This window comes from Pygoscelis adeliae, unplaced genomic scaffold (assembly GCF_000699105.1).
Source record: "Pygoscelis adeliae isolate BGI_AS28 unplaced genomic scaffold, ASM69910v1 Scaffold75, whole genome shotgun sequence".
Taxonomy (NCBI): domain Eukaryota; kingdom Metazoa; phylum Chordata; class Aves; order Sphenisciformes; family Spheniscidae; genus Pygoscelis; species Pygoscelis adeliae.
This window is the reverse complement of record NW_008824772.1, coordinates 1,882,019-1,904,406: the sequence shown is the minus strand read 5'-3', so window position 1 is coordinate 1,904,406 and position 22,388 is coordinate 1,882,019. Positions and strand designations below refer to the sequence as shown.

The following is a 22,388-nucleotide window of genomic DNA, read 5'->3' as shown; positions in this document are numbered from 1 at the left end:
AACTGCAAATATGTCCTTGCATTGACACGGTGCCACAAATTAGTATTATACAACCATTAAAAGCTATAATCTGATTAATTTAAAATGTAGGAGACCAGTTCAAACACCTTTCACCTACAAGCTCATGGTGCTGAAGAAAATGGGTAATGCTTTTCCTGCCACCTAAGAAATTTCAATACAAAACTAGTAGCCTTCATGATTTCCTCAGATGCCAAGTATAATGGAGACAGAGAATTGAGCTTTTCTGTTCAATATACATTCACAAATCTCAAAGTATTAAGTCGTCTTCTTGAAGCAAGAAGAAAAAATGCTAATCTTAGTTTGGAGCCAAGCTCTTGCTCATCAGTGAAGAGCAGATGCAGGCATTAATAACTAAGAACAGCAGCTTTTATTTTTGTGAAGAAAGTTGTTTTGTTGATGTATAATTTAGATAATGAAAAAAAAGCATGCTTCATTCCACATTATTAAAAATAAAGCTTCTAATTTTGCACTATGAAATGTAGACTAATTTATAGGCAAAAAACTTGCATTTTTCCCCTACAGACACAAATAGGCAATACAGGGGGAACAAGCTCTAGAAACCTGCATGTATACAAATGTTTTTTTCCCCCTTCAAGTCACAGTTTACTTCACTGGGAAAATAGCGTCAATGGAGAATTAATCAGCAAGCTGGCATACATTTTTAATTCAGTTCCCTTTCCCCTACCTCCTTGAGTTGATGGCACATTGACGGCAACAATCTTGCTGTTTGCAGGGAGTGGCAGCTTAGTTATCACTTTCCCTGCCATCGTTACTGGACTGCCTGAGATCTGGAAGGTCTGCCCTGTGCTGGCAATGGTTGTGGCTGAAGTGGCAGCTGTGCTAGTGGCTATTGAGGTACACAGAACAGTCAGTTTTAGAGCAGAATAATTAGTCAATGAAATGACCATTTTCAAGTATGCAACAGCAAACTACAGGATTATTTTTACAATCATTTTTGAATGCGTCATACTTTCTTTGGTAAAGATTCTTTTTTGGAAACAGTACGTTACAGCATAGAATGCTTTCATTATCAATGATTACTAGTACAACAACTGTCAGTAATAGATGAGAGAGGTCAGAAATAAGACTACCTAGCAAGTCCGAACAAAGAAAAATTAGACAGGTATTATCTCAGAAGTATCCTGCTGACTTAGCAAGAGAGTTAAGAGCAAAGATAACAAGAAATGTAATAATGCTATATATTCTGGAAAAGATGTAGGTGCTGTGCTGGAGTTCATCCTATTTACATGTTCTTTCCATGATGAACGGCTACTTACCTGTTGAAGATTGGCCTTGTTTAACCCAAGTAGCAAAAGTCTGATGGAAATTCTTGTTCTGTTGGAATGTTACTGTAGCTGGAGAACCCACTTTTGTAGTAAGTACTACTTTGGTTCCAGTGGGGACTGGGCCCGCTAAAGGGCCTACCACAACTTTCTGTGCCGTTGAGACAGTAGTTGCAGTGCTGCTGGCTGTAGTGACTGCGGGGGCCACACCAGCTGCAGGTATCTGCTTCTGCTGTTCCAGCCGTTTCTACAGAATTTAGAAAAAAATTAAATGAAGGGATAATTAGCATTTTCAGATTTTGTAAAATAAATGTTGTCTCTTCCCAGTATTGAAAAATGAAGGACTCTGGTAGGATTTTAGTTCAAGTTGTAAAGGATTGAAGAATAGGCTGCTTGCGTACCCTATAGCACAAGACTCCTTGACCTGCAGAACTACAACTCTGCTGATAGTACACAGCCAGAAATTTTCCTTTATAGCATCTTTAAAATCCTCAGCTTATGTTAATTTCACTGCACATATTACTTTAAAGAAAACTTACTAATTAGCCTCAGATTAATCTGAAAGGTTAAAAAAAACTTTGAAAAATATCCATCTATATTTGGCTTTGACCATGTGCATACAGCCTGCATCTATGTCAGTAAGCAGTACACCATCATTAACAGAGTTTATTACTATCATTCTTAAGTTTAGAGCTGCCTGCACTGAGATCCTGCCAGTTACAGGTAAAAAAAAAAATAAATAAAAAGACTGTATCATTCTGCTTCACCATTAAGAATGTAATTTTTAAAATTATTCTTTTAACTGTAAATCCAGTTTGCAGCTTGCTTAAAAAAAATAGGTTCAAAATCCCTTGCCTTACCCAGCAACCTTCTGTGCTCTAACTGTCAAGAAGGTACATTTAGAGAGCCACTTTGTGAAGGGACAGTATCAGTAAGCTCTTTTAAAAATTCCAACTAATCTAACATTCTTCCCTATGTTACTGGAATTATACCTCGTATTTATTAATTTAAATTTCAGTGTTTGGTTAGCATTATATTGCAGTAATGCCCACAAATCAGAAATGCTCATTCACTAGTAATGTTTTCTTCAGGGAAGATGAAATGATAAAGGAGTAAGTTGGAAAAAAGCACAATTCTTAATAACGTATGTAAAACACCAACATGGGATTGGGTTTCCCAATGTTAATTGCATACATTTATATATACATACACATATCTATACATACGTATCTATCTATATAAAAAAAATTATCAATGGGTTTCATTCAGCCAACTTAAGATAGGATAAAATCAAAAGATTCAATTTGATTGAAGCATGAAGAACAAACGCAGTTGTCTTCTCAAGTCAGCTATATGCCAAGGCAGCTTTCCATTACACCACAGAACACTGTTGACCTTACCTGAAGATTGGTGCTTCTCAGCCTTCTTTTAAAATGAAAACAAATGAAACCTTAAAGTGTTATAAATTAGGTGAAAAAAAAAAAAACCAAACGGAATTCAAAACAAATCTTTGCCTTACCCCCGTTACAAAATAACAAATGTACACAGTAGGAGCAGCACTGTTTGATGGCTTAGTTTGCACAGGAGGTGGAAACTATTTTAAAAATGGTGTAAGATAGGGATAAACTTTGTTTCCCATATCCTAATGCATGTGGACAACCAGTGCATAGTTGGTGACAGGTGGGACTACCAATAGCTCCCCCACCTGCTGGGCAGCCAATCGTTGGTGTTTTAGTTGAGCCTCCAATTGGGCCTTGAATTCCTCTGCCTTCTTCTGTTCACTAACCTTAGCCTGTTGTTCGACTGCCTGTGCCTTTTCCTTCTCCACCCTGCCAAAGACACAACCAAAAGTAAGTTATACCACCACATAAAATCCAACCATCAAACTGGATTTCATTTTATCCAGTTTAATTGCTCTTATAAGAACAAATGTCAAGACTGAAGATCACTGAAAAACTGGTCATGGCTTTAAAAGTATTTTGAAATAAACTTGAAGTTGCATGCAACAACCCTGAAATATTCTGATGCTAAACTATTGCAAGACCTTACAGGAAACCATTAATCAAAACTGGAATTTATAATTACACCCAAGACTGCAAACAATCTATATCATACCATTAATTTAAAACAATTCTTTCCAAGAGATTCAAAAATGTTGTTCCAACTCTAAGCATGCAATACTGAAAACATTCATTTTATGACTTGAATATTCTCAGGCTGAGTTTACCTTTACTTTACTTGTACACATTCATTTTCTTTGTATTAGAGAAGTATTTAAACACATACTGTTTAAAACCATGCCGAAAGTAGGATAAAGCCTTTCCATGCATTATAGTAATAGCCTTTTAGCATACCACAATGATTAGTTCATAAGCATGGAAAAATTAATATAATATTAGTTCTAACAAATCTGTAAGATGTGCATAAATTAGTTTTGGTACCAGCAAATAGTTTAGCTTTACAACTTTAAGCTTGACTATCATTACCAAAAGACACAGTAAAAATGCAACTCAGATCCACTTTTATGGATTGTAGCTACCAAGTTTGTGTTCTCTAGTGGGAACTTCTATTTAACATACACACACAAATTAGAACTGCTTCCTTTAAAAGCTCATTTGAGTTCACTTACCTTTCAGCAAATGCCCTGATCTCCCATAGTTCCAATTCCTCCTCTGCTACCCAAGTTTCAATTATAACAGGGCCTGTTTGCTTGGGTGTTTCTGGCCTTTTTGGCCTTAGTGCACTTGATCGCAGTCCCTTCCTCTGGGGTGTTGGAGTTTCTTTAGAGAACAGTCAAAACACACACATTAAGCTCAATCATAAAACAAAATTAAAGTGTAAACCAAGATTTAGTGTCTCTTTCAGTCTCATTTTGTAAACAGGAAGGCCTTTCAGCTTCAGATAAATCGCATTGGTTTGTTAAATGCGTCGTTTGTTTCAAACAGGCAAATGAATAGTTCATGTCAAGCTATATTTGCTCCCCTGATGGTCTGAATTAACATAAAGATCCAGTTACCTTAATTTCTGTAGGAGCTTATGGGAAGGGGGAAAAAAAAATATGTATAAACAAACATACCTTTCGGAGCCTCTGGCACACCAATGGGACAAATAATTTTTCTTATACAGTACTCTGACCGGATTCCATATGGACCAACATCTCTTCGCTTGATTATTTCTGTTGTTGTAATTTCAGTTTCAGATGTTTCTACAACAAATTAGTCCCAATACGTTAATAACAGAAAACAAAAAGCTAAGTCTCCAATCAACCCAACATACTCAAGGTAAAGAAACAGCAGCTAGTACAAACTGTTGACTAAAAAAATTCAAATGCCATAGCTAACATCAAGCCTTTACAGAAATGCTTGGAATGAGTGTAACACTCAAACTTAACAGCAAGAGTTTTTGCATTAAGAAATCCAGAAATTTAAATAAATAATACCTGTACGCGTAGTTCCTCCCCCAGGTGGAGCTTTTGCTGCCATATCATCCCATTTGAGACATGCCCACAATAAGCGCAACATAAGGCTCACTCCAGCCAGTGATTTTACTGTTTGAAGTCGGTACCTAACAGTAGAGTATTAATTATATTTAAAAATCAAAATGTATTTAAAATACCTAACCAAACCAATGGGACAAAGGTTTCCCATTCTACCTTTATTGAACAATATAGAAAATGATTGAATAATAAATAGCAAAATTTGCATGTTTGGGCACAAACGTGTATACCGCTTGTATTTTAAAATTCAATTAATTTAATCACATCCTGAACTTTTCCTCAAAAAATGTAAAGTATGTACCTCCAAGTGATCCCAAAAGTTGGCCTTGGGGATGGATATGGCCAGATATCCAAGGCAGGCTTTGCATTGTAATTGAAATAGGGAACTTCTCTGATCCCTCCTTTTCTGGCCAGCTTTTTTAAGTCATCATTGGGTAAAACAAATATGCTTTTTTTACTGCTTTTGGTAACAAATTTTCTATAAGATGGTAAGGCAGTTCCAGAACGAGTTTTTTTGGGTCTTGCAAATTTCATTAACTTCACTTTGTCTTTTGTAGAATATTCTTTGCTGACAGTCATGGAAGTCACCAATGTGCCTTCTGGGGTGGTCAGTGAATCGGTTACTGTTGTTGTAACCACTGTTTTACTATGCTCTTGAACAGAAATGACATCAACGTTACTGTCTGTAGCTGGAGCGGTAAGCTTAGTTACAGTAGTGGTGGTAGTTACAGTGGATATGGCACAATTTTCTGTAGATGATACTACTGTTGTTTTCTCATCATTAGAAGCCACAGTCTCTGCAACTTTAAACACAGTTTTGGATTCTGTAGATACAGTTGATGTTGTGGTAGTCACTTCAGTAATAACAGTTTTTATTTTACTTTCTCCATTAATATTTTCCATTTTATATGTCTGTACACCGTTCTGATCAGCAAAGTCACTACTCAAGCTAGATTCCTCACATGAAGTTACAGGCGATGGAGCAACTTTCTTATCCTCAATTACTTCAGTTTCCATAGATTCTGTTTCACTATTCAGGTTATTTTCTTTACAGACAGTATGCGTTGGCGTAGAAGTAGTGCCAACAAAGGCAGATCTCTCAGGAGAAAGCTGTTTTTCTTCACTTTTCTGCACATACTTGGGAACTTCATCTGGTGGCTGAAGACTTTCTCCAGATTCAAACTCAGGTGAACTCTGCAGATGTGACTTAGGGTCCACATTATTTTTGTCCTTTGTGTCCTCTATCATGATGTCACCATTCATGAATGGTTTTACTGAAGATTCCTTAAAAGTCAATGGTTTTATTTCATGTTCCGGAATTGATTTATTAATATTATTAACTTTTGGTTCAATATCACCCCCTGACTTAGTTTCACAGGTATCTTTGACTAAGCAGTCATCATTTGATAATACTTTAATGTCATTGTCTTTTCCGTTCATTTGAAATGCTGATTTTTCTTTTTCTAAGTCTGTCTCAGTTTCTTCATCTTTATTATTCTTTTTGTCAGTAACACTATTTAGATTTGTCTGGTCAAGATATTTGTTTATGGTACTTGTCTCCACTCTCAGTTCCTGACCTTTCTTTTGACCATTAGCCTCAGTTACTTTAGAGCTCAGTAAATCGTCATCAACTTCTACTTCATCCATGTGTTCCAGCGTTTGACTTTCAAGGTTTTTTTCAGAAATTAGTTCTGTTTTAAATGGTTCTAGATCTCTACTAACTGATTTTTGGTGAAATATAATCTTGTTTTCAGATTTACTTTCAGTCTTTCCTGGAGCAATTTCTTCCTCCATTTCACTTTCTTGAGAGGACATTGGTTCAATATGGCTTTTTATCATACGATTGTTTTCTGGATCTTTGCTCTGCTGTTCAGAATTCCCTTCTGAATCTGTTTTGTCAAGAGTGGCCAGAGCATCTTTTCTACAGCTTTCAGTTACCACTGGCTCTAAGTTTTCACATTCACGCTGAGATATTCTGGTAATAGGTAGTTTTTGTTTCAAAGGTTTTTCGCTTGTTTCTGAAACATCCCATTTGATTCTACCTTCTGCATTTGTTTGTTTCAAGCCATCCACAAAGGAACTCTCAGACTCGCCAAGAATTTCTTGTCCTTGACACTTATCAGCAGTCATAGGTTCAGGGTTGTTTTCTTTACTATCATTCTGCATGGAGCTTTCACCTTCAGAGGACTGAGGTGAGTCTTCATCCAGTAGCTGGCCTTCTCTTTTCGATAGCCTGTTTGTCAAAGGCAAAGAGGGTTCATCTAGCTCACCAGTTTTGGTACAAGAGATGCTGCTGATTGGCAAGCAGTCCTGTTCTGCATCTTCGGTTTGGGTCTTATCTGAAATATAGGTTTGATCTTGGGAAGACACGTCAAACCGGCTTCCTCCTTTTACTTTTCTCATTTCTGGTTCATCTATGTTCTTCTGGGGGCTTACAGATTGAATGCCTACTGTTTTAGCACTAGCCTCCAGTTTCATCCTTTCTAGACGTTGTTTTTCTTCCAGTGTAAACTGTTTTATTCGCCTCTCAAGCAGTCCATCTAATTTTGATGATTTTACTTTCCTTTTGTAGCAAGTCCTTAAATGAAATCCCTCGCTGACATTGATTATATCCAGCTTACAATGACTATCCTCATGTTTTATGGGGGATTCAATTTTCACATCGTCTACATCCATAGGTTCTTCCTTGATGACTTTATCATTTTCACCATCAATTTCTTTTTCCACTGCGAAGAAGAAATAACTCTGAATCAGTAAGTTCCCTTAACAATGAATACCAAACTGTATTTTTACATTAAGTACCAAGAAACAAATGGACCTTTTAGCATATTAATAGATTTCAAGAAAAAGGGAACAAAAACTTCAGACACTACTAGAAGGGATAATAAGCAATCATTTAACTGAGATATTTTAAATGTCTTGAGAAAAGCTGTTACACAGTTTTTCAATTTCTGAGGTCCTATGCTTTTACACATGCAACATGGCAATGAATAGCCAGTTTTACAAGAAAACTTAAGTATATCACCTTTGTCTTTTGCATGATCTAAATTTTCAGAAATCGTATCAACTTCTACTTTTTCTTCACGTGACTTTTCTTCTTTCACTTGCACTTTCTCCAAGGTTTCTGAAACATCTGCTTTGTCTTTTGCTTGCAGATCACGAGAATCCTTTGTTCTATCTTTCTCTGTTTTTACCTTAATTGGACCTTTTCGTTTATCCAAGTTACATTTTTCATCTTCGCTCTTTGCTATTAACAAATCAATCAAATGGTTTCAATTATTCAGAATATTTTTTATACTCTGCTACATTTTAATGTATGTTAGTTTACCTCTCAAATAATTCACGTATCATTACTGAAATTCAGAAATAGAATTAAGTATACAATGGTAACATCATGGATTAAGCTTTGTGCAATACTGAATTTAAAAAAAAAAATAATCTAAAAGCCCACCAGAGAGAAAAAAGTTTCATTTACATTATTTTTTCAGGAGTCCATATTCAGCTTTTCTTAAACAAAACAAGCACACACACCACCACCCCCATTTTTCAGGAAACGAAATACCACTTTCTGAAAACCCAGCCTATTAAGAGCATATTAATTCAGACTCTGAAAATTCACAAATAATTTTTAATAATTTTGATTTCTACAATTAAGCCAGAATGGACATTAGTATTCAAAGGACTTTGTGCTTAACACTGTAGTGGCTATGATTTGCAATATAGAAAGCAAAATGAATCTAATTTAACAAACATATAGACAACGCTAAAAACAGCGGCATCCATTTTGTGTTTGATCCAGTTAAAAGCAACAGGGAAAGTATTAGATCAATATGTGAGGAAAGAAATAATTTTGATAGCAATATAGGGTGGGCTGCCATTTCCTACATTTTAAAAGGAAAAACTCGAGATTAAATTTATTATAAATAAGACTCATACAGTTCAGGATGCATTCTAAGAGTCAACTGTGCAAAATTTTTCTTTTTTGATATAAATCCTTGGAACAAATAAGTGAGAAGGTGTGTTCTGAACTTTCTAGAGAAATAAATTTCTTTCTCCTTATAAAACTATTGTTTCCAGATAAAATTGTTTAATAGTATTCTGTCAACGGGGGGGGGGTGGGGGGAGAAGTGTATATATACACCAATACTTTAGATGTTATTTTTTTGCTTGTGATTATCTACATGATTTTTATCTATCTTTAATTTAAATAAGGCTATACAAAGCTGTACAAATATTACACACAACTTCATAATTGAAACAATTTAATGTAGCTAAAAAATGTTTATGACAACTGAACTGGTTATATCGACAAAGATTAGCAGAAATCCACAAAAGCTTCTCTGGAACACTATTTGTAACAAAGTCTACATAAGAAATATCACATGCAAATAATTAACTGAATAAACAATAAAAAGCAGTATGTTAGTAATTAAAAAAATGTAAGCAATGCAGACACTTACTTGGTAGCAACTTTCTGTAATTTGCGTTAGTATTTCCAGGCAGTTTGGGCATAAACCTGTGGACATGTGTTTTACTAATCCAGCTCCAGCCACCATATCCCGTTACTCTATATTCCTCTCCTTTTTGCTTCCAAACCTGTTAAATATTTTTAAAATAGTAGTTTTAATCGTGCTATTACACTATAACATATACATCCATTTAAAAACCTAAGATGATTTTTTAAAAAACAAAACAAAAACTTCAATTTACAGACTTTTTCAAGCAAGTTGAAATATATTTGTGAAATAACGTGCTATCTAAAACTAAAGATATATCTCCTGATAATTAAATCGATTCTATCATAGTAACATCTAAAAAAAAAATTTAAATTTCATGTACCAGTGAGAATCTATTTACCTAAAAGCTGAAAGATTATACAAGTTTTTGAATCAACCTGTATGTTTGTTACAACAAAAATTTAGAGCAAAGAACTCCAACAAAAATATTTAATATCTACTGTAGGAAAATATAAACAGGTTTCTATAGTAGTTCCCATCATATAATATAACCTTCCAAAGTAAAGGGAGGGGGGATATGGGATGGGAGCACTGGACAGACATACAGACAAGATTCCAATAAACATCTAGAACCCTTCCATTAGGAAAGGCTGCATTTTGCAGACAAAGATCTGTCAACTCAGGCACTGTCACTAAGAGCATAATACATGTCAAATGTAGTTCAGACCAAGATTATGTGCTTGAATAGGTGGGCATGGTTCCTACTCCAATGGCAGGGAGTAATGCAATGGCATTAAAATTTTAAGTTTAAAATGAAAACAGAAAAAGTAAGAAATCAACCATTTTGTACTTTTTTTTTGTTCTTCACACAAAAGAAAGCCTTACCTGATGTTTGACAGGAAATGTATACTTCACCCATGTAGCTTGCTGCATTGTTTCTTCTTCTTCTTGTTTTCTCTCTTTTTTTTTCACTTTCTCTTTTTCTTCTCTTTCTATCGCTGTCATTCTGCGTAATCTAATACATATAGATTTAAGTACATTTAAGTACAGGATCTTGTAAGCAAATACAAAAAAACAGTCAAACAACAGCATGTACTATCCCTTTGAATAATTTTAAATATCTGAAGTTAAGAGGAAAGCCCAGTATCATGTCATATGTGTTACTTGCAATAGGAACACTGCTTTTTTTTGGCTATTCTAGTAAGGCAAACACAGCTGCCTGCAACTGTGTCTAACATCAGACTCATTTCACTTCTGGTTCTATGACACAATGAGAGACAAAAGACAGACTCCACTGAAGTGAGTGTGTTGAAATTTGCTCTCCCAGCCTCCCAAAGTTTATCACTTTAAGACTGTGGCTCAGATAAAGAAAACTTGCTTTGCAGGAGCAATGACACTATAAAAATCTTGTCATGTATTTTCAGTGTTTCTGGTTGAGAAAACACTTCAAGTGCTGAATGACTGACTAAATTTAAACTAAATTTAATTCTTACAGGCTTAGAGGAACTAGTAATTGTAAAACAAAATAAAAGTTCTCATATTCAAAAAATTTTTATGTTTATTTATTTTACCTAGTGTGCCCCAACGATTCCCGCCAGATCGGCAGCATGACAACCGGTTTAATGGCACATTCCAATATAGCCAGCGCTAGTGCAAATTCTCTAGGTTTGCTGCACATCTGAACAGCCTTAATCCAGTTAGACCTAAATTGGAAAAAAGATAAAAACCTGAAACATACACGTGCACTAATATAGCATGCTATGTTAATAAGATTTAATGGTAGGATAAAACCTCCTATATTTTAATACTTTACTCAAACGTGCAATCCTTTTAGCCATCCACCACAAAACACAAACGTGATCTTATATTTTAATAAACTGACGCATGGTGCTTGGAAATCACTGATTTGAAAAAACAAAGACCATTGCTTATTAATACTGTTAGCAAAAATACAAGTAAAACAAGAGAATATGTATTTTCATTTATTAATTTACCTGTGGGAAGCCCAGTTAGGGTGAAGGAATGATGCCGGGATATTGTTTTCTAGCTGAATAATAGTTAGCCTCAAAGTGGATATGGTAAGAACTTTGGACCCATGTACAGACCCATTCCATTTGAACTCTCCAGCAGGAGTCAGACAGAACTTATGCGAGAGATGTCGCCTCTTGTCATGGTCCTCCCTGTGCTGGTGCTTGTTCAATGCGAATGAATTAGTGGCATACTGATTATGATAAACACGATACTTTCCCTCTTGCCCTAATTTGAAATAATTGTTGATATTTCCTTTCATCACAACTTCCTTCTTTGTGTTCATTCGGGAGACTTCACCTTGAGAGTTGACCACCAGAACCTTGTGAAAGAGAGAATGATTTTAAAGATGCAGTTAAGTTTTAAATATTTCTATTTACTTATTTATGATTTAGGCTTCAACTGTCTATATATAAAATAATAAAAATACCTTACATCAGTTTGTAGAAGCAAATACCTGTTTATCCTATATACTAAATATATGTACTTCATCACTGATTGTATATAGAGTTAGGATATTCCCAAAGATCAACTTTAACATTAAAAAAAATGCCATCCAGGCTCCTGAGGAAGTCAAACAGGAACCCGTTTTGCTGCTCTGAATCATGCCTATTGAGGGAGACAGCTTTGGGAAAATAGCTTCCCTGAACTTCAGTAAGCTTTCTGTGAAACCTCTCCTTGGTAAATCACAGAATTCGTAGATGTAGCTAAGCAAACAAATATCTTTGACTTTGAAAACATGGCATGGATAACATCACTGGTCTAATTACTCATAACTGAGTTCCAAATTCAAGAGGTTTGTGAATAAATATGCTAAATGCTAACTTACAAGGAAAACCAGTTAACAAAAATAACATTAATACACCAAACAATATGCAGACAACTAACTGCAACAAACTCTTAACATTCAAACACTTCTTTCCTGGAGAAACTGGGCTACTTAAAAAAACCAAACCTGAAACAAACCACAAAAAAAACCAACAAACAACCTCCAGCCATACAAAAAATTTATACCAACTGGCAGACATTTGAGAGAGATTTCACTTTTGTCTGCATCAAGCAGTGCTACAGTTTTGCAATGATTGTCTTTAAATGACCATACCCTTCCAGTACAGATTTGTTATGAACCAGAAAAGTGGCTATTACCTAGCTATTCAAACAATCATCACACACAAACCGCTGTAAAGTTGTAGTTTGGCACATGAGTTCTGAGAGATTTGAAGACAGAAGTGGAAGAAAATGCATAACTTATTACTGGCTACGTAGTAAATAAATCTCTAACTTTGATGACCAGCACGTTAAAGGAAAGGAGGTGCACTGGGTCACTGTCATACCACTCTGTAGACAGCAACTAAAAGAGCAAAAGCAAAGGAGAGGGAGGTAAAAAGCTTCCAGTGATATTACAATTTCACCATTTGCTAATTTATTATTACTACTTTTTTTTTTTTAAGTACCTCCATAGTCTGCCAAAATCACTTTATTTTTAAAAATATTATCAGTTTTCTAAAACAGTTTTTGTACTGCTTTGAATTTTCCAAGATGTGCACAAACCTCTCTGCCTTCTTTATATAACTTATTTGCTTCATGTGCTGCAGCAGCAACCTGCTGGCTTTTCATCTGGCTCAACTTGCTATCTGGATTTCGTAATCTTGTGAGCATTCGCGTCGAACCTGGCGTGCCTTTTCCTGCGCCTGGAGAATCACTTCTTTCACCATTAGATTTCTCTCCTGCCCAGGAAAAAAAGGTTTTTAAAACAAACTTAAAAATTGGAAGTTTTCTATTGATGTATAGGAGTTATAAAGAAAAAAAAGAAAGAAGAAGATGCATAAAATGAAAGTTGGAGACACTACTATTACCTATGTCCTCTGAAGTCTGGGACCCCCTCTCTGCATTTTCAGCATCATCAGGCGTCTTAATGGAGTCATTCTGCCCAGAGCCCAACTCACTACCATTGCTGTTTTCATGGTCTGAGTGTAGAGGTGCAGCAGATGCACTGCTACTGTTGCTAGGGATCATCTGACCAGTTTCTTCTACAAAAGAACAACTTCATTTTTAGTTCTTCTTTTAAATTAGATCAATGCAGTTTTTTCTAGTTTTACATTTTTCATTAAACAAAAAAAGTCAGGTGAACATCTTTTGCTGGACTGGAGAGAAATACCCATAAAATACTAGTTCCCTCCAGAGCACCGTATCCATGAAAGTGTTTTTTGTTTTGTTTCAAGCAGTTTCAACTTTTACAGCTCTGAAAAACTGAAAGTCATACTTGGATGAAATATGAATATATTTTAAATACAAGACAATTATTTTTCTACAGATGCACACACAGAGAACCCTCTACTGAGACTTTGTTTTGCTTTTAGAATGCAGATTTCATGAAATTTGGTCTTCCTGCAGCTTCTATGATTTTCTCTTTTTATTTTCTTGTGCTTTAGCTGTTCCTCAAAGCACACACCTTTCAGTTCCCCTCCAGTTTTCCACCGAGTCTTTGATTGTCTCTTCTTCAGCGCATTAATTCTGAGGAACCCCACAGATTTCTGTTCAATTGACATCACACTATAGCTAAACTCTTCCTTTGCAAACTTAAAATATCAGCCTCTTTCTTACAATCTGATGGGTCAGGATGTTGCTTCGAGCTCAGTAAGACAAATGGGCTCTTGGTCCTCAGTTGTCCTTGTTACTGTCTGTCTTGACAGCTGTGGACATCATTGCCATCTCACTTGTTGCTAAGGCGTACTGCCCGAGTATGACCTTTCGACTACAGCATCAGTGAATTGCAGCTACCTAGAAATAAATCACTCCAGCTGCCCAGTAAGAACAAGCCACCATCCCTCAAAACAACGTCATCTTGATTTTGTGCAAAAGAGACACAGCTTAGCTGTTTAAAAAATACAAGATTTTTCCATTTCTAGAATTCTTCCAAAACGTCAAGAGATTCTGCTGTTATTAAGAAAGGTGACAGAACAAAACCTTCTTTTTGTGAAATACTCACTCCCAGCAGAAAGACAATTAGGTAAATATTCTGGGATTCTTAGAAGATCCCTAACCTGAATGCATCTTTATTTCTGGCTTTGCCAAGTAGGTGACCACCACTGTTCGATCCATCTCCCTTTTTACTAAGAGGAAAATGGAACCATTTGTGGTGCCTACTATTTGGAGGAGAGTGGAAGCACCCAAACCAGACTCATATCCAAACTGCATTTAACAAGATGGTGATAGACACATTCTTGTCTAGCTTTGCATTTTACTCTTATTTTCCCCCTCTTTGGGGGTAGCTGCCTCATTGATACTGGTTCGGTATCTCTCCCTCCCTCTGAAACGAGTGTCTCAAACTAGAATTTCATAATAGGAACACAAGTATCACTACGAATACAGTAGATTAGACTTGAGGAAGAACCCTCTCCACACACACACACTTTCCTACAAAAAAAGCCCACTCATTTAAAAATAAGCCAGAAGCTTTGGAAGGAGAAAAGTACCTGTGAAAGTATGATAAAAAAATAACGATAAATATGTAAGTCAATCTTTAAAATAAAATATGAATCCATAAATGTGTCTGGAACAAGGTTATAGGATATGTATCTTTTCCATTAAACCTCTGTACAGTTATTTTAGCTTTAAAATGGAATAAAAAAATATGAGAACAGGCAAAAATATTTGGTCAAATATCTAACACGTATGCTTTCTGTCTCATGCACTAGGACATTTTCTGTATTAAAGAAGTGTATTATGAGGCTTCCAGATTACGGATTAATCTTAACTTCCATTTTCTCCTCCTATTAAAAAAGTTTATTACAACATTTGGACGCATTCACATTTGCAAGTTCAAGAACTGCAATCTGTATCTGAATGGAGAACTATTTCTGTAGGAGAGAAAATGTTTACTACCACTTTTCAAAACATAACACACTGAGTATGGCTATATCACAGATTAGAGTATTTTTAGATTTTTAAGAACTGAAAGTAAAACTCTGATCGTTTTAACAGTAATCAGATGTTTAGAATAACACGTAGTTATGTAGTACAGTTTGTAATAGAATATAATTCTAAATGTAATAGAACATCATTCTAAAATTGTACACTGATAATTTGTTACTCCTAATCAAGTCCCATTTATTCCTAAATCTAAAGTTTGGGTTTTGTTTTGTTTGTTTGTTTTTTTAATTAAATAGTGTATATTACTACTTTTGAATCACTGACATGGCAGAACAAAATAGGTTAAAATACAACAAGAGCCTCTGTGCTTATAATTCTGAAAGCTGTTTAAAATTCCTAGCATGACAATTTCAATCTTGACATTTCAGTGCAATGGTTTACTCATGTGAATGAAAATACTCTGTTTGTTAGTAATTTATACAGTAAATGAGAGGTTAAAATAATAAACAAGCCGGCAGCAAATTAGATTTTGAAATAAACTTTGATAAGATGCTAACAATCATTATGGATCACTATGGAAAAATAAAATATACAGAAAATAGAACATAAAAAGCTTAGCCATAGTCATCTTTGGAAGGCATGAAAACAAATGCTAATGTCACGAGGGCCACAAATTTCAAGCACTAGTTGCAAGAAAATTAACTTTGAAACGTTAATGACAACGTAGCAGTAAAGGATGGCACTGCAAGCAAACAGCATGAGTGATATACGCTGTGAATGGTTTTAGTCAACAAACCAGATAGAAAAACTTAACAGATTCCCCAAATTACAGAGGCATTGGTAACAGTGCCTTCTGTACCTGAGAGTTCCTGAGGGAGCTCTGATGCCACCTTCTTCTCTGCCACGTTGTTGCTATCAAGGGTTTCTGACTGACACCCCATTGCGTTCTTCCCTTCAGAGCAACTAGTCTCTCCTGCAGAAGGATTTGTGTTGTTGTCATCAGTGCTTGATGTCACAGAGTTACTTTTATCCCCAACGACTGTTGCCTCTATAGTAAAACGCACAACAAAACTTTAGGGATATTCTTTAGTATGTCTTAGGATGTCATTTGGCATCATCCATAGAAAGCAACTTCAGCAGCTTTGTTTGTCTGTTTGATAACGCTGAAAAACACCGAGCTTTTTCCTTTCCTCTTTTTTTTTTCCCCCGCTATGAGATAGTATTGTCTCAGAATCAAAGAACAAACTATTTAATTCTGATGAGGAAAACAATGTTAAAAATGATGTAATATTGCTTACTACAAACATGATGTTCACAACCTGTAAGTGCGACCTGTACTTTAAGCCAAGGTATCTACAAGCTAGCTGTATTTAACTTGAAAAGTAGGAAAACTGGTGAAATTACTTAACAAGAAAAACAATTGTAATATACAACCACAAATGAACTGACAAGCATCACCTATTACTTAAAAAATAACTTAGAGAATCATACAAAAAAAAAAATCACATTAACACTTAAAGAAATGTGAGGATCTTAACAAAAGATTCACTTTACTTAAATGAAGTTGTTAAAGCACAGTCATAGTTTCTTTACCTTCTGTTTTCACTTTTTCCACATCTTGCTCAGTGGGTGTTTCCTCAGTTTTGTCTTGGTCTCCAGATTCTTCCTTGCCCCTCTCAGCATCTGTCTGGTCATTATCAACGTCACTTTTGGCCTTTTCTGCTTCATCATCTGCTGTGTTTTTATCTTCCACTATTTCTCCTTTTCTTGCTCTGATAACGTCCAAAATTTCATCTACAATAGAAAGTACGTTGTCATCAATAAACAACAAACCACCACCTACAGAGCCACTGAGCAGAAGTAATATGACATAAATACTACTTCTTTTCAATGAGACAAAAGATAACATCCAACTTCTTACCACTTTTCCCCACTTAGAAGAAACAATTCCAAAGATTTAATTACTGATTTCTCAGAGTTATGCATTTATATAGTGATGACTTAAATCCATTTTTAAACCTGAATATCTAATCTTCACGTGTTCCCTAGAACCAAAGTTCAAACCTTCACAGATTTATATTGCTATTTCTTGCTCCAGGGTAGATAAATTAAGTTGGTGGGGAACTGCAGAGGAGATATGCATTCTTTCACACTTTCCGTAATATCGGAGCAAATATTGGAGCTCTAATACTTTTGCCACTCCAACTCCCATTGGACTGTTAAATGTTTATGAGGAGTTATATACACATATATACAAAGACAGTACATCAAGAAACATTTGACAGTTAACACAGCTCCACTCCAACACCTGGAATAATCACAATCTGGCACACCCTAAGCATACCAAGAATCCGAATCATTCAGCACATCCTGGAATACCTGATACATAGTCCTACAAGAAGTCAGCACTACATAGCCATGCTGGCACCTGCATGATGCTTCTCCATCAATTTCTATAAACTTCTTATAATAAAATAAATATAAACTAGTATTTGATTCAAAGTGTAACATCTATTCCCATTAAACAAAATATCCTTACCATTTGCTGCAGAAAGGAAAGACTTGTTGTTGCCCCTTGCTTTATTAGTAAGGTCTTCTGTCACATCCATGTGCCGATGAATTTCTTCACGCATTTCTTCCAGAGTTTTGCATAGGTCAGCTTCCCAGTAATCTTTGTCTAGGCATTCAATTAACTCTGCCAGCTGTATCTTTGTGCTATAGTACCAGATTTTCTTATCTTTCTCACTTTCTGAATCTTCCTCTCTGTAAGAGTATTAAAAAATATTAAAATATCTGGACAAATGACAAAAATTAAGATGAGCCTACTTTTTGCAGAGAACTATTAAATGCCAATACCTGAATGTGAATAAACAAGTCACATGAGGACACTCATATGCACCCAGATTAGTACTCAAATACTCCTTTCTCACTTCTCTCCCTTTTTTCATCCCCTCAGAAGTTCTCATGACAACTTCTTCAGCAAAGCTTTTGAAGTCTCCTTAAAACTGGTTTGTCCAATCTGGCAACAAGGTTTATTCTCATATTTACTATTACTGTAACCAGTAAACTACTACTAAGTCTCAAACAATTTGCAATGAAAGAGGGTGTGGCTCCAGAATCCATAAAGGATAGTGTTTCCGACTGCATATTCAGGAAATAGCAAAGTTATGAAATTCAAAGTGTAGAATGTGACATTCATAAAATATTTTGTATTAGCATCTCTACGGCATTCACCTGTGAGAGCACCACTAAGGGACAAAAGAATCAAAATACAATCCCTTGAAAAGATCAAGGGATTTCCACATTTTTTTATCTGGGGTACTCCAGGACGCCACAAGCCTAGACAAAACTACTGGAGGACCGCAGTGTCAAAAACATCTCAACAGGGCCACCAGACCCAAGCGAGCTCCATAAACATCTCGGGTAACAGGCTCTCTCAAGAGTGCTGGAGAGCATAGGGAGGACGCTCCAAGCGGTTCTGCAGAAGGCTGCGTGATTTCAGCTTGGCTTGTTAGGTCCTGTTCAGCAGCAAGCAGCCAGATCCAGGCTGGCTGTGGGCAGGACCACTCATTTCCGCAACACACCCTAGCACTCCCAATACCGTGAACACCGTATGGGGTGACACAATGATTTATCAGCCTGGCCTTCACATGTAGAAGAGGAGCTAAACTATTGCCATACTTGCACTACCTGTAAAAGCATTACAGACCTATGGCTCACTTATAATCCTAAATCAAATTGTTGACAGGAATGGAAAGCTGACTGTAGTTTGAAAGATCTTCCCTTGCAAAGTTTATTGTGCGTTCCTCTCTACCGGCTGCCTCCACATGGCTTATACATTAAAGATGGTAAAAATTGGCCTCAGGTTTTCAGAAAGCCAAGCAACCATAAGGCAACGTCATCTATTTTCCACATTGTATTTATGAAACAACTGTAATACTCACAACTCAATCAGAATACTATTAAAATAAGGTGGTTATGAAGTTAGTAATGGCAATATTACGCAAAATTCAGCTACTAATTTGTCACAACCGTTCCTACAAAACAGACTTTTCGTTTTGATGATAAAACCTGGTGTATTGCAAAGAAATACTATCATTTCTCTCATAAGGGCCTTTGCTCATGAAATCTACTTTACCCATTTACTCCTCTAGGCTACCAGTAACTTTCCATTAGTTTTAAAACGTTAGCATGGTTAAATTTGACAAGTTTTCCTCAGAAAACAGCTCATTTCAGGACGACTGCTCACATACTACCCAACAAAAAGTAACAGCTGAACATTGACAATCTTTGACTCTATGGAATATTCTATGCCTGTAGACTTCCATGTTAAAGAAAAATTATTGTTTAAACCATATCTCCTCTAAACCAAGAAATTATTGGTTTATTTACTAACAATAATAGGAATGGCAGCACCTTTATTATTGTGTGTGAACAAAAGCCACAGAAAAGGAAGATAAAGGCAAACACCCAAAAACTAAGATGCAAGGGGAGATGAGAATGCAAGAATATAGCAAGAGGAAAGAAAAAGAAGAAATGAAATGCTTAACTAAAAAGGACAGGGAAAGTATGGCTTCTGAATTTTCCCTGGCAAACATCCGATAGAAGTGGCAAGAGCAAGACACTAGCAGAGCAGCAATTGTAAGGCTGCTCTGCTCCTTACAAACGTGACTGCAGAATATAATGTTGTTGCTAAGTTTATACTTCAATTATTTCTTAGCTCACCCAAAAAGGAACTCTAACCTTTCATTTTGAACCTCTAGCTCGTTACACGATTATTTGCTAGATAGCTATGCCATTTATACATCTTCTTAAACGACCTAGATATGCAACAATATGAATGCTTTACATGGTCTCATCATTCCATGAAGTAAGGCTGTGCTAGTACTCATTTGCCAGACAAGCAGCTCAGGTACAGAGGCTTGTATACCTTGCTTAAATTTCGACAGTGACCATCCAACTGTTTTCTTCTTTTTCCCCATTTAGCAAATCTGAAACTGCTACAGCTATGCTAATGCATCCAGGATGCGTATGTCACCTGAAAACCCCAAGAAGCATCTGTCTTTTCCTTTCCCATCAGTTCTTCCTGTTCTAGTGTTACGAGGTTCCATTGTAACAAGGACTGAAAAGCAATTAGCTGTTATCTTCAATTTCCCTATATAACTCAAGAAAAAGCCTTCAGTACCACTAGAGGTATGCTATATTACAGGCCAATAAAACCCAGAGGCACACTGTGAAGAATGAAGACACTAGACCACAAAAAGCGAGTATTCTGCAGAAGGCACCTAGAGCAAATTAATCTTTCCATGTGTGATTTGAGTCCTACCCATTAAAGAACTGCTCAGACAATATTCTAGAAATGGACAATGAGGTTATCCAAGAGTATTTAATCTCCCTTCTACTTCATTTATATAAGGTTTTGAGCATGGAATTTCTCTTGAATTGAAGGCTATCACAACCTTAATAACAGAAGTTCAGGAATTAGCGTTTTCTCTTGACGAAAGCACAGACAGAAAACAAAATGGCACAAGCTTGCTGTTATGTATGCTTACATGAAACTCATCTTTGGTCAGACTTCTTTTCAAGATTCAGGTGTATGCCAGTGGAAGCCTTGGAGTGCTCATCACCAACTTAACTAACAGTCAAAGAACTACTGTAGAATGCATCCTATGCAATCCATTTTGGCAAAGTTAGTTAAGATTTAAATTAACAATTAACAGATTTAAGCTAACCTTCCCTGAACAACTTCTTGCATTGGCTAAAGGGACACCACTTTTACCCTTTAAAGAAATCAGAGAGGCTATCATAAAAAGAAGATGGAAAGATGCAAGTCTACACAAGGACCGATTCCCAACAGTTTTCTCTGACAAGCCAGACAGATTTGCCAGCTCGGTGCTGGACAGGTCTACTTAGTCTCCAGGGGACTCAGCTGAGTCACATACACTAACAGAGGCCAAGCAAGGGAGAAAAGAATCACATGAATATTTCCTACCTCTTTCAGCCTCCTTCGCTACCAGGAACTATTCACTGGCAGGCTTTAGAGGCAAGTTTTAAGACTGATAAAGATCGCAACACAGAACATGCTAGAAACTTTCAAGTAAAGTAATAACGAAGAAGACAGACCCCTTCCTGAATTCCATGCTGATACAATTAGGAACTGAAGAATTCAGTAAATTGTTTGAAGTAATCTTGTTCAAATGAAGATCCAAAACATTTTTATGGAGAAATAAATAATTGGAGAAAATAGAGGAGGACCCACTAAGAACATAAACAACTAACAAATCTTGCAGAAAAAAAGCTGAAACTGTTTTTGACAGTCAAGGGAGATACATACAACTCAGGAATAACAATGTGTCTTATTTCTGCTACCAAAATGAAAGCCAAACAATGTTTCATTATCTTCTTTCATAGACATTTGACAAATCCAATGCATCTCAATATTTCTAGAAAAATAACTTGTTAAAACACTGCAGCAGTTTACTAGGAGAATGCAAGTCAAAGTCCTAAATTTCCTGATGCTTATTACCCTCAGCAAGTGATGAGCATGGAAATAAAAGAGTCAGTGAACAACAACAAGTCTACAAAACCCTTTAAAAGATGGGAAAACCAGTGGTATGATGGATTTATAATATTTATAAGGGGAGAGAGGAGAAGAAGTAAAAAGCCCTAAAAACCCCTTTGAAAAGCAAAAAAAATGCAAGAATTTAGGATTTCAGTTCTCTCATGCCCCGGGCAAGATTTCAAATCAGTGTTTGTGCAGATTATTTTTAGATCTATTAGTTTCTTCTGATGTATTTGATCACATGGTATTGGTGAGTACACTCTATTCATTTTAATAAAGTTGATATGATAATATCGTTTCATGAATCTCAGGTTTTAGCATTCGGCAGTTATCTTTTAAGTTATCCTTCAGTTATCCAAGATATCAGGTGTGGTTTGATCTTGTTCAGTATATATATGCAAAACGGTTGGTTTTGCAATACAGCATCCTGACTGAATCTAAAGGACATTAAAAACTGAAAGCAGAGAGTTTAATATTTATGTGAATTATTACAGTTGTATTTCCCTGGAATTTAGTTATGTAGTAAATACATTTGTCCCCTTATGAAGTGGCTTTAGCATAAAGTTTTAAGGCACATTATGCACAAATTTAATTATGTCAAAGTTCTGTGAAAAGTCTAGTGGAACTGGCCGATTCTGTACATGCCACACTGCACTGTTAAAGAGTAT

At 36.0% G+C, this 22,388-nt stretch overlaps 1 protein-coding gene across 1 annotated transcript in view; it reads right to left on the bottom strand.

Moving 5' to 3' along the window:
• The window catches only part of BPTF (bromodomain PHD finger transcription factor), a 60,837-nt gene that overhangs the window by 18,743 nt on the left and 19,706 nt on the right, over window positions 1-22,388 (bottom strand). The window contains exons 4-20 of the mRNA XM_009323778.1: window positions 17,698-17,921; window positions 16,752-16,952; window positions 16,018-16,206; window positions 13,142-13,315; window positions 12,837-13,012; window positions 11,252-11,607; window positions 10,829-10,960; window positions 10,143-10,272; window positions 9,261-9,396; window positions 7,826-8,047; window positions 5,102-7,526; window positions 4,744-4,868; window positions 4,381-4,509; window positions 3,934-4,084; window positions 3,010-3,133; window positions 1,299-1,551; window positions 707-868 (exon numbers count right to left, since the gene is read on the bottom strand). Of these exons, the coding sequence (XP_009322053.1) occupies window positions 707-868; window positions 1,299-1,551; window positions 3,010-3,133; window positions 3,934-4,084; window positions 4,381-4,509; window positions 4,744-4,868; window positions 5,102-7,526; window positions 7,826-8,047; window positions 9,261-9,396; window positions 10,143-10,272; window positions 10,829-10,960; window positions 11,252-11,607; window positions 12,837-13,012; window positions 13,142-13,315; window positions 16,018-16,206; window positions 16,752-16,952; window positions 17,698-17,921 (5,309 nt within the window). The remainder of the gene's footprint in view (window positions 1-706; window positions 869-1,298; window positions 1,552-3,009; window positions 3,134-3,933; window positions 4,085-4,380; window positions 4,510-4,743; window positions 4,869-5,101; window positions 7,527-7,825; window positions 8,048-9,260; window positions 9,397-10,142; window positions 10,273-10,828; window positions 10,961-11,251; window positions 11,608-12,836; window positions 13,013-13,141; window positions 13,316-16,017; window positions 16,207-16,751; window positions 16,953-17,697; window positions 17,922-22,388) is intronic.